The 12,765-nt window shown below is 53.1% G+C and overlaps 1 protein-coding gene across 1 annotated transcript; it reads left to right on the forward strand.

Annotated features, from left to right (window-relative positions):
* The first annotated feature begins 11 nt into the window (after positions 1-11).
* Positions 12-12,212, forward strand: MRPL21 (mitochondrial ribosomal protein L21). Its single transcript, XM_082626522.1, has 7 exons — positions 12-154; positions 3,454-3,511; positions 6,151-6,236; positions 7,380-7,543; positions 9,486-9,538; positions 9,911-10,014; positions 12,097-12,212. The coding sequence occupies exons 1-7, from the start codon at positions 55-57 to the stop codon at positions 12,159-12,161; spliced, it is 630 nt and encodes a 209-aa protein (XP_082482648.1). The 5' UTR covers positions 12-54; the 3' UTR covers positions 12,162-12,212.
* Positions 12,213-12,765: the final 553 nt, after the last annotated feature.

Raw genomic sequence — 12,765 nt, forward strand, 5'->3', positions numbered from 1 at the left:
ACGCACCAGGTTCGCGCCACTTCCGCTTCCGGTGTCGGTCTAGGCTGCGGGAAGATGGCAGCGGCTGTGGTGGCCTCGGCACTGCCGGTCACCTTCGGGCGGCTGGTGTCTGCATGCAGCCGCAGTGTCCTGAGAGCGTCGGGGTCCGGAGAGGGTGAGACCTTCGCCGCGGGGTGAAGGGAGGAAGCAGGGCGCCCCGCCGTCCCGCCACAAGTGTATCTGTGTCCGACCGATGTTAATCGCTTTTTTTGATTCGGTGATTACAACGCGGACTTTAGAGTTGGGGAAACCTGGGTTCAGATCCTGGTTCCTTTAGTTAGTAGCTTAAATGCTGATGAAAGCTCCCCAACTTCCATATAGGCTGTATTTAACCGGGGGAACAAACTGAGGCTCAGAGTGGTTAGGTAACTTGCTTATGGTCACACAGCAGGGAAGTGGACTGAATCAGACAACTCGGTCCGGCTCCAAGGCCTGTGCTTTAACCATCACCCGCAGGCTGCGAGCCACTCTTTGAGCCTCATTTTCCTCATCTGGAAAATGGTGATGAATGTCCTTGCCTAATGGTAACCAATCCAGCAAAAGCAACAGCTGTATTTTAGGCGCTGGGTTGTCATGAGGCTCAAAAAGATTATGTTTGTCAGAAACACTATAAACCTCTGTCTGAAACGGTTGGAGTGTGTATCTGTGTGAGGGAATGTTTATGTGTGTTTTAGAACTGGGTCTGAATGTCTATTTGATGATAATAAATAATTGTTCCCTTTTTTAGGTGTGATAATGATGTTGTGGTTGTGTCTTTGTAAAGAATCTTTATCTTTCATAGAAATATACTGACAGTTGCTTTAATCACAGAGTTGGGCCAGAGGCACTGTGAATGAATCAAGCTTGGCCAAGAGTCGATAACTGTTGAGTCTAGGGAGAGATACAGGAGGACTCGCTCTTCTCTTTACTTTTGTATGCTTGTCATTTTCCATAATAAAACTTGGGTTTAAGCAGGCAGGGAAGTTTTTACAAAAGCAGTGGGACTTACTGCATTCTACCAACATAAAACCACCTCTAGAATGCTGTGTTCAATTCCAGACCCACTGTTTTCAGAGAGAAGCACAGATGAAGTGAACTGAGTAAAGAGAGGGTGACCAAAATGGTAAACAGGCAGGACCTTGAAGCGTGAGTGAAGGAAACAGGATGGACACTGGCACGGTCCTTAGGGAACTAAAGGATGACCCTGGGGCACCATTTGTTCCCAGTGGGGTCACTGCTAAGCTAAGACCATAGGCAAGGGAAGCAGATCAGGTGCAGAAACTTTGTGAGCTTTCAACGGTGGGATGGCTCTCAAGAGAGGCCAATCACAAGTTCCCAATCATGGAGTATTCCACAGGGGCTTCATTTGATGGCTTAGCAGAGTAGATTTCATTCATTTATTTGTATATTCACCATTTATCGAGCACCTATTACAGGTCAAACACTGGTCCAGGATAGCGAATACATCAGTTATAAACATAAAACAATAATCCCTGCTTTTATGGAGCTAGCATTCTGACGCAGGGGGAAGGGTTGTGCAGAGAGGCAATTTTTTAAGAAGAAGCAAATTACATAGTATGTTCGAAGCTGTTAAGACTCATGGAGAAAAATAAAGCACGAGTTGGGAAGAAAGGATTCAATTTTAAATAGGATGGGTGGGGAAGTCCTCTCTACTGAGACGGTATTTGAGTGGAGACCCAAAGGAAATAGGGAATTAGCCTGGGGGCCACGTGGGGTGGGGGAGCGTCCGGGGCAAGAGCAGTCAAGGCATAGGCCCTTGTACTTGGCATCTTCCAGGAATAGCCAGGAGGCCAGAATGGCAGGTGTGCAGTGAACAACGGGAAGCTCGTGAGGCATGGGCTCAGAGAGACAGATGGAATCGCACTGCCCACTGCCCTGTCGGCCACTATAAGGACTTCAGCTTTTTCTCTGAGTGAAATGGGGTGTTCTTGTAGAGTTTCGCAAAGTAGTGACGTGATCTGACCTCAGTTTTAACAGGATCCCTCTAGCTGCTGTGCAGAGAAGGAGGCTAGGGCGAGAGCAGGGTGTTAGTAATAATCCAGGCTTGGGTGACAGAAGCGGTCAGAGCCTGGATCTCTCAAAGAGAGGCAAGGGGATTTGCTGATAGGTTGGCTGAGGGGTGTGAGAGAGAAGGGTCATAAATGACTGAGATTTGGGGCCTGAGCAACTAGAAAGATGGAGTCGCCATTACGTGAGATGGGGAGGGGTGCGGGAGAAGCAGGCATGAGGGGCAGATCAGGAGCCTTTGTTAGGTTCTGAGACGCCTGTTAGACATGCAGGTGACGATGACAAAGAGACAGGTGTTTGTCGTGTCCGCCAGGCTGCAGGTGTAAACTTGGGAGTCACCAGTGTATAGGTGACATTTAGATTCATACAGTCACCAGAGGAACGGTCATAGGTAAAGAAGAGGTAAGATCCAATGTCTAAACCACAAGCACACCAAGATGGCAGAGGGGAAGAGAAACCAGCCCAGAAGACCAAGAATTGGGAACAACCGCTAATGAGTGAGCTTTAAAAGTGTGAATTTTATGGTTTATAAATTATAGCTCAATTGAAAAAATAAAACCAACAGTAGTTATTGAGAAACCTGTCCTCTGCTTTTTGCACTTAAGCACCAGGCATTTTATTTCTGAGTCCTTCTCAGTAGGCTGTGGGTACCTTTGTCGGTGTATTAGTTATCTACTGCTGTGTCCCAGATTACCCCCAAATCCAGCAGCTTAATATACCTAACGTGTGTTATGGTCTGATGTCACACCATCGCTGACGGTCAGGATCCAGCAGCAGGTTAGTGGGTGCTTCTGGCTCCCAGTCTCTCATTAGATTCAAGTCAGGCTGTCAGCTGGGGCTGCAGAATCTGCTTTCCAGCTCCCTCCCTGGGCTGCTGGCAGGAGGCCCCTCCAGGGACTGCTCACAGCACAGCAGCCCCGCAGCAGAGATGAGAGAGGATGCCCAGGACAGCAGCTGCCCTTTTATAACTTAGTCTCGGAAGTGCCGTCCTGTCACTTCTGCCACATGCTGTTGGTCACAGAAACCGGCGCCCTGTCGGGGGACAACACACGGGTGAGAACGCCAGGAGGTGGGCTCATCGGGGCGTCCTGGAGGCCGCTCCCACACTGGGGCACCGAACAGGGCCTGAACTTAGTGGGCACTTGTGGTCAAGGTTAGCAGGTAGGTGATTTGGTTTTAGGCCCTTTTCAATGGTGTGATAAACACATCCTGATGCTTATGGTAATAACCAGTAACTATAAGTGATGTTCTTTTAGTTTTGTTGGCCTAGATTTTTCTGTAGACATGTCGTGATGTGGTGGTTTAAATCGGGTGCCATTCACAATAGCGGCACTTGCACACTGAGCATTGTAAAGGGCAGTTTGTGTTTCGTATTAGTAACTACGTGTGTTTCTCTTATTCCCTCAGCTTCCCTGTGGTCTGCTTCTCGAAGGTTCAGTTCGCAGAGCGCTTCATTTCCACAAGGGTAATATCAAAATGTGGGTTTTGGTGACTCTCTTCCTTTCCTTTCTAAAGTCAAAACTTCAAACATTTGGGTTTTCAAGAATATTTAGTTTTCTTTTACCTTTTTTGACAGTATTTTTCTCAGACCCTTGACATATAGAAATACAGACAGAACCTCAAGCACCCAAAGACAAAGGTGTTCTGGGCCTTGCACAGCTGTGTCTTTCTAGGCAAAAGCTTTTAACTCCTAATTGGGGATTTATTTCCAACTGGGAAGGTCGAATCACAGGATGGTTGTGTCAGAATCTCTAGGAGGACCTTACGTAATTTGAAAGAGCATGTTCAGTGTTAAAGAAAAAACATAAAATTAATATAAACTACAGAAGGTAAATCTGACAAAATCATACTCAGGTACGAATACACAGGGTCCCGTCCCTGCCCCGCCCTGTCAGCCCAGGTCGCTGAGCAGGGTCACGCACTCTGAGCTTCGTTCCTCTTCGGCAAAATGGAAGCAATATTAGTCTCCATCTTAGTGGGTTTTCATGAGAGTCGAGTGAATTTCTGCATTTAAAGAACTTAGAAGGGAGCTTCCCTGCTGGCGCAGTGGTTAAGAATCCGCCTGCCAATGCAGGGGACACGGGTTCAATCCCTGGTCCGGGAAGATCCCACATGCCGCGGAGCAACTAAGCCCGTGCGCCACAACTGCTGAACCTGCGCTCTAGAGCCCGCGAGCCATAACTACTGAAGCCCGCATTCCTAGACCCCGTGCTCCTCAACAAGAGAAGCCCCCGCGATGAGAAGCCTGTGCACGGCAACGAAGAGTAGCCCCCGCTCGCCGCAACTAGAGAAAGCCCACGCATAGCAACGAAGACCCAATGCAGCCAAAAATAAAATAAATTTTTTTAAAAAAAAGAGCTTAGGGCTTCCCTGGTGGCGCAGTGGTTGAGAGTCCGCCTGCCGATGCAGGGGACATGGGTTCGTGCCCCGGTCCGGGAAGATCCCACATGCCGCGGAGCGGCTGGGCCCATGAGCCATGGCCGCTGAGCTTGTGCGTCCGGAGCCTGTGCTCCGCAACGGGAGAGGCCACAACAGTGAGAGGCCCGTGTACCGCAAAAAAAAAAAAAAAAGCTTAGAAAGACTTGTGGTTGCCGTGGGGGAGGTATGGATTGGGAATTTGGGATTAACAGATACAAAGTATTATACACAGAATGGATAAACGACAGGGTCCTACTGTAGAGCATAGGGAACTATATTCAGTCTCCTGAGATAAACCACGACAGAAAAGAATATAGAAAAGAATGTCTGTATGTGTATAACTGTCACTATGCTGTACAGCAGAAATTAACACAACATTGTAAATCAACTATACTTCAATACAAAAATTAGAAAAAAAAAGAGCTTAGAAGAGTGCCTCTGGAGGGGTGGGATGGGGAGGGTGGGAGGGAGGGAGATGCATGAGGGAAGGGATGTGGAAACAGATGTATATGTATGACTGATTCACTTTGTTATAAAGCAGAAACTAATTTAAAAAAAAAAAGACTAAAAAAAAAAATAAAAAAAGAGTGCCTGGCACGTAGTAAGCTCTCAGTGCAGCCGCCTGCGCTCCTGCAGTGGAGATTCTCAGCAGGGGGGACGCAGGCCCTGGTGTTTCCCTAAAGGAGCAGTGGGCACCCTGGGTGAGGGTGGAGGCAGACACTCTAAGGGGCGCTTTCGTGAACTCGGCTGACTTCTCCTGTGATCGCCGTGAGTGGCCACTGCTGCCCCCAGTCCCTTCCCAGGTTTGTCCCTCGGCCCTCGGCTGGCTGCTGCCGGGCCGCCCAGGGCTGCTCAGACACGATGCGCGACGGGGGTGCACAGCTTCATTTGGGGGCCAGTTGACTCCGGCAGGGAGGGCGTTCGCTCACTTCACAGGTCTGTTCAGCACCTTCTGTGACAGTGACGGGGGCCCTGGGCCCTGCGGCTGGAAGCGGCAGGGTCCCCAGTTTTCTGGGGTCTTCTGGCTGGTCTGAGAGTTAAATTGACATGAAACAGGTTAACAGGAGAAAAGTCAAACCAAAGTTTAATAACCTGTACACACAGGAGAGACCCAGGAGAAATGAGCCACTCACCCAAATGGCCGAAGCCCTCACCTTAAGTAGCACCTTCAGCGAAAGAGAAAAGACGACGTTGAGGGTAGGGGTTTGAGACTTCAAAGGGGACGAAGGCAATTCACGTGGAGATGGAAAAGCAGATGTTTGGTGAATAAATGTTTGCTGGGCCTGCAGAGACAGTGGGGCAGGAGCGGCCTCGGATCTCTGGGCCCCCGTGTTCCTCGCAGCCATCTCTGGTGATGCTGCGTCCCAGGACAGGCCCTCCATCTCGAGTCTTTCAGGAAGCTGCACGCAGACCCAGGCCTGCCTGCCTCCTGCCAAAGTTTCTTCCTGCGTCTTTTGGGCCTTGATTGTTTTCGGCTTGAAGTAATCTGCATGCCTGAGAGACATTTTGGGGCGGGCAGGTTTTGCTCGCCTACAGCTGCGGGGTCAGCTGTCCCGCCAGCCACACAAGCATCAGAGATGTGCTGGATCCTTGCCCTTCCTAGTGTGCTGAGCGCAGTCATTTCTCACACATCTTGAACTGTCTTTTCACGTGTGTGTGACCCACGTCTGTAAAATATTTTTACAGATATGTCCCTAAAACGTCACTGAGTTCACCACCTTGGCCAGAAGTTGTTGTGCCAGACCCCATCGAGGAGGCCAGACACCACGCAGGTAAGAGAGGCAGAAGCTAGGGGGTGGCGCCCCTGCTTCCACCACAGAGGGGGCCTCCTGGCCACGGAACAAGGACTTCACGTTTCCAGGCGCCCGAGACACGGCGCAGCGTGAAAGCTCAGGTTCGCTCAACACCAGAGTTCAAAACCCTCATTCGTTGAGCCAATCCTCCTAGGGCACCAAGGCACCAGCCGAGTTGCAGGCAGGTAATGCAGGTGGCGCAAGGGCCGGGGCCCAGCTCTGTCTCCCCGCTGTTGGTAGAAACGGGAGTTCAGGGAAGAGGAACAACGTGCCCGGTCATCGGTGGAAGCCGGCCCCAGCCCAGGTGTTCGAGAGGCCATCAGGGTGTCGGGAGGCATGTCAGACAGAATGCGTGTCGCCAGGAGGGCAGTGTGGCCACCACGCCCAGCACTGGGAGGGAGTGCAAGATCCTCAGTTTCCAAAAGCTGGAAGTCCATAGTAATGCGTGGAATCTTCCAGTTTTTAAATACTATTTTGGATGCTGTGCCCGAAAAGTAAAACTGCAGGCGAGGTTCCAGCCTCTTGGCCAGGTGCAGCCGAGGGCTTGACTCGGTTTCCAGGGCAGACACCGTGCTGTGCGCCCAGCCCCAGGCGAGGCCGGGAGGGTTGGGACAGGAGAGAATGGCCGGGCCTAAGGCGAGGTGGTGACCGTGGGAGCGGGCAGTGGGTGTGGGCGGACGCGAGCAGGAAGCATCCAGCGCCGTGAGGGATAATTCTAGGTTTTCCTTGTCCACAAGAAGGCCTCTCTTCTCACTTGGCGAGGCCGCTGGCTCGTTGTTAATAACGACTGGGAATGAAACCAGGTGAGGGCTTCTCCACCGCAGGGTCAGAGAAACCAAGCCAGGCGCGCCGAGCGCTCAGGCCGGAGGATGGCAGGGGGATGGGGGCTTCTGTGCCGTCAGGGCACGATCGTCTGTAAGAGCCCCGTGTGCCCCGCGCGCCCCAGTGCCAGCTCCTGGGAGCAGCGGCTCACCCTGGCCCGCGGTGGGGAGAGCACAGAGGAGCTGCTGACACGCGCCCTGCCGCCGCCGCTCCAGGGGTGCTCAGGGTCGCGGCTGCGGCGGGGCGGCGGGCACCCGGGTGAGGGTGAAGCTGTGACCCTGAGCGCCCTTCTCCCCACAGAGGTGGTGGAGAAGGTGAATGAGCTGATCGCCCGGGGCCACTACGGCAGGCTCTTTGCCGTGGTGCACTTTGCCAGCCACCAGTGGAAGGTGACCTCTGAAGACCTGATTCTAATTGAAAACAAGTTAGACGTGGCGTGTGGAGAGAGGATCCGGTTGGAGAAGGTGAGACTGTGGGTCAGCTCTGGGGACGCGGCAGGCTGGCCGGGTGGGCACGGTGGGGTCAGGGGAGTGTGAGCAGAGCTGCTCCCTGAGGACGGCCCGACTCGGTAGGGCCCCTCCTTACAGGGAGACGATCAGCACGTTTCTCTAAGGAGAAGCATGTGTCTGTCTCACGTCAGACAGAGAAGGGTTTGTCTCACGTCTCCTTAGTGTATTCTTAGAGGAGAATATCTGATCACAGGTACAGTGAAAATCCCAGTTAGGGATGTAAAGAGTTCTCAGGCCCAGATTTATAAAGAGAAAATGTTCCGTTTCGGCTCTAACACACCCCTGACGTTAGGCGTGACAGCTGCCGCTGTGCTGAACAGTGAGCACTGGTTTAGAGGCATCTCGCAGGGCGCTGGTCATCTTCCGACCGCCCTGAACTGCTGCGTGGTGTGTCCTGCATGTTTAGCCAAGTGCTTCGGCCCTCCGCTTATGATTCTGTTTGCTGTGTTCAGGGGCCTATTTGGTTTTTGCCTATTCTACTTCTGTTCATAAAACTGTAGATAAAATATGAGATTTCTGTCCCGGATCATTTTTTTAGGACGTGGTTAACTGTTGGTATGATGTGATATAAAATACGGTTTTCTTTATAATTTAAAACTCCGCCTTCCTTTGTGATTGTAGATTGTTTGCATATTTACACCCAGGGGAGCATTAAACTCTCCTTTCTCAGATAGTCTTCCCACAGCCTGTGATGCGAGCAGGACCACGGCTCAGGCTGAACCAGGGTGCTGTGTGGACGCCAGCAGCCAGCACAGTCCTTCTCCTCGGTCACCCCCGTGGCTCTGTCATGAGCTCATGAACAAGAGTACATTTACCTTTCACATCTAAAATAAGAGACTTCTGGAGTGTGTTTGTGAGGATTTCTAAAAAGCCATTATTTTGAAACATTTCACATTAACAAAAACATGGGAAGCTCCACCTAATGCAGGTGGTTTTTCATAACGTAGGAAACCCAGCAATAGAGAATGTGTCGGGCTAAGAGTGAGTCAAGCAAGGTTTCATTGTTTGTCATCACCTAACATACATAGCCCACTGATGTTATTGTAAAATAGGCTTTGTCTTTAGACATTTAAGCTTAATGCGATCAAGGTTTTTTCTTATCAGGAGAATTTCAGACAGTCTCCCAATGTCTAATGAGAACCCCACTGCACTTGGGTCGCAGAACTGTCTTCATCTGAGGCCACACTTAGCGTCACAGTTTCCCTCCAGTGAGAGAGGCTGCCTGGCCATGCAGGATTTTGCAGTCATTAAAAGAATACCTTGGGGCTTCCCTGGTGGCGCAGTGGTTGAGAGTCCGCCTGCCGATGCAGGGGACACGGGTTCGTGCCCCGGTCCAGGAAGATCCCACATGCCGCGGAGCGGCTGGGCCCGTGAGCCATGGCCGCTGAGCCTGCGCGTCCGGAGCCTGTGCTCCGCAACGGGAGAGGCCACAACAGTGAGAGGCCCGCGTACCGCAAAAAAAAAAATTAAAAAAAAGAATACCTTGAACCTCAACCTTTGCAGTATCAGCAGGACTGTGAACTGTATAAAAGACACCACGGTCTGGTTTGTGCATTTTTTCCCTGTATGTGTTATACTTCAATAAAAAGTTGTTATTTTTTTAAAAGCCACTGTTGCCATAGGAGGTTACCCGCTCACCCGGATGACCGAGTTCCACGTGTCCGGGTCTGACGGCGCAGGCATGTCCGCAGGCAGCCCGGCGCCCCTGCACACACAGCCATGCAGCAGCTGGCGCCCCCTCTGTCCCAGGTTGAGGGAGTTGCTAGTTAGATAGCAGAGGAAGCCTACGTTTTGGTTTCGGGGAACCGACACCTTGCTTCCTTTCCAGCGTGCTCGGGTCACTGCCTGTTCTAGGGGCTTTGTGTTATTTGCTGGTAACACGCCTGTTTGATTCCAGGTCCTGCTGGTTGGGGCCGATGACTTCACGCTGCTCGGCAGACCCCTCCTCGGGTAACGTGCTCTCAGGTGCCGGCGGGGAGGCTGGGCAGAGGGGCTCCCGTCACACCCGCTGCAACCACCAAGCTCAACACGCGCACGCTTGTCACCGTGGGAGTGTAGCATCCCGCGTACAGAGCATCCAGGACAAATCGTTGACCTGTTACTCATTCATTGCAGTTTGGCCCTTTTAAGATTTGCTGTGGGACGACACTGTTCTTTGTTGTGCTTTTTGGTAGTTTTCACAGTGCCTGCAGGGAGGGCATATGACTTTGATAACTGACAGAAAAGGAAGTTAAACTTTATTTAGATGTTCTCATGTAAAGCACTAGTAAAACTGAAAAATAATCAGGAAGGTACATTACTGTTTGTTTTCCTCTCTTCCAGAAAGGATCTTGTTCAAGTAGAAGCCACAGTCATTGAAAAGACAGAATCGTGGCCAAAAATCAATATGAGATTCAAGAAAAGGAAAAACTACAAAAGGAAAAGAAGTAAGTTGGAGAAAACGTGGCTGCTGCGTTCCCGTCCTCTGGGTGTTGCCCCGTGTCCTGCACTGGGCCACGCTGGACGAGGCCCTGCCCTCTGCCGGGCGCTCTTAGGGGTGCAGTGGCCCAGAGACCAGTGAGACCAGTGAGAGCTCTGCCCGCATCCTGGCTCTGCGGGGAGGGGCGGGTAGCAGTCGCTAACCACTCCGGGCCTTGTGGAGGGCGTGGCCCTGGGAGACGTCAGGGGCAGCTGGGTTCCTGCCGGAAAACCCAGAAGCAGGTCACGTGTCCACCACGGGGAATGGACGAGCAAACGGAGATTCCCTCAGTGGGATGTTGTCCAGTGCAGTGGACGGCCCACCTCCACACGGCAGGGACGAGCTTAGACTATGTGAGGGTGAGGCCGAGTTGTGAAGCCCGGAGGTGGGCAGAGCTCAGCCTCGTGCTGCGGGGCACACGCTCGCGCCCGCACACGTTATGCACGCACATAACGATGGCACCTTTTTAAAGGAAGAACGGTATGTGCAGAATCACGGGTGTGGCTGCCTGCGGAGGGGCGTGGGGCGGGGAAGGAAGGAGTCACAAATGCAGAGTGAGCGTGTGTTGGGGTGGACAGCACCTCAGCCAGGAAGGGAGGAAGCGGCGGCGGGAAGGGCCGGCACCCGAGGGGGGACTTCACAGCAGGGGCCTCCCCCAGGGGCGCAGGCAGGGCCTGGTGAACGGGAGTGGAGAGGCCGCCGCACCCAGCGGCCTTGTGGTGACTTGTGGGAGTTGGCGGCTCAGCGTAGGGACAGGAGGGGAGCCTGTGCCCTGAGTGGGGGCAGGAGATCCCCTCTCCCTGCCCGGCCTCACAGAGCAGGGCTGAGACGAGGGTTCACGGAGGGGTCCCCCTCGGCCCTCACCCAGCCGTTGCTGCCCGCTTTCCACGGCCTGGGCTCTGTCTCCCCCGTCTCCCTGACCCCACGCGACCTTTTGTTCCCATCCAGAGCCCCCTGCCATTGCCCAGTAAACCCACAAGCGGGAACAGAAAGGTCCCTGCAGAGGCCTCCACTGGAGGTCACAGCCCCTTGGGGCGGGACCCTCAGGCTGCCAGCATCTTGTCTCAGGAAGTGTGCAGTTGGCCCCGTATCCCCATCTGCCACACTCGCAGAGTCAGCCAGCCACGGATTGAACATTTGCAGGAGGGACTTCCCCAGCGGTCCAGTGGTTGACTCCGCTCTTCCAATGCAGGGGGCACAGGTTTGATCCCTGGCCCGGGAACTAAGATCCCACGTGCCACAACTAAGAGCCCGCATGCCGCAGGGCCAAAAAAAAAAAAAAAAAAATTTGCAGGAAAAAAAATTCCAGAGAGTTCCAAAAAGCAAAACTTGAATTTGCTTCACCAAGTACTTACATAGGATCTATATTATACATTGTATTTACACCTGTTCATATGGCGTTTACAGTGTTTTAGGCCTCACATGTGACCTAGAGATGGTTTAGAGTATACGGGAGGGTGTGTGTAGGTTACATGCAGACACTAGGCCATCTTATTAAGGGGCTTGAGCATCCTTGGATGCCGGTGTCCTCGGGGGTCCCGGAACCCTTCCCCTGCAGATAACAAGGGATGATGTATGTCTCCCACAATCCTCAGTTACAAACGGTGAAACGTACCAGAGGCGGCAGCTTCAGCTTTACTAGAGTTCGGTCAGTAGGGAGCCTCTCCTGTACCCTCCGCCACCTCCAGTAGCCTCAGCGTAGCCAGAAGGGGTTCCCCCCCTACCCATGCAGGGCAGGGGTCTCTGGGCACGTGGGGGAGGCCAGGCTGGGGGCCGCAGCAAGGGCGCCCCTGGCCTCCAGGCCCCGGGGCGTTGCAGCCCCCGTGGGGTCTGACGGCGCTCACGGAGTGAGTGGTGAGGCAGGTGGTCAGCGATGACCAAAAACCACGGCCTGTGGGACATCGCTGGGTGGCCATTTCCGCCCGGCTGCGGGACGGTGCTGGTGCAAGGCAGACCCTTGAGGAAAGAGCGGGCGGCGGCTGGGTCTCGCGGTAGCTGGTTGACAGCATCCAGATCTGTGTTCATGCCCGGGCCCTGCTCTGTCTTACAGTTATCGTGAGTCCTCAGACCGTCCTCCGGATAAACACCATCAAGATTGCTCCATGTCTGTGCTGATCGTCCAGCTAATGTTTCTAGAAATACAAAAATAAATCCATTTTCCGAGGAGACCGGGTTTCTGTGTTCTGGTGCAGATAGCTGTGCTGTAAAAAGCCCAGTCCTGTTGTGGATTGTTTGAGGCTGAGCACCCTGACTGGGAGCTCACTCTCAGTAAGGGATAGCCTCCCTTATAGCTGGAGAGACAGGCATCCGGGGAGAGTTACAGGCGCGGCCCTCCCAGGGCTGGAGCCTGGATGCTTGTGTAAGAGACACACTGATATTACTGGCTGCCCTCCACCGGGCACCACAGGGGCGTGATGTGGGGGACACGGCTGGGGCCCAGGAGCTGACGCCAGGAGAGACACGATCTGGATTCCACTCCTGGGCAAGATGTACAAAAACATGAGCAAATTCCCATCCCTTGGGTAATCCAATTACCTGTTTCTAGTGATTTGCTTTTCTAAGAAGCTGAGATGCAAACCAGGCATCTGGGTGCAGAGTCCGTGCCCTTGTCCTTTTGCTCCGCTGGGTCCAGCAGGGAAGGAGGGCCACAGTGCCCGAGGGGGGGGCACTATGTCCAAGGCCAGGGTGTGGCGGTGGGGCTGCAGAGCTGGGGCGGTGC

Source organism: Mesoplodon mirus (assembly GCF_964341445.2).
Source record: "Mesoplodon mirus genome assembly, chromosome: 7".
Taxonomy (NCBI): Eukaryota; Metazoa; Chordata; class Mammalia; order Artiodactyla; family Ziphiidae; genus Mesoplodon; species Mesoplodon mirus.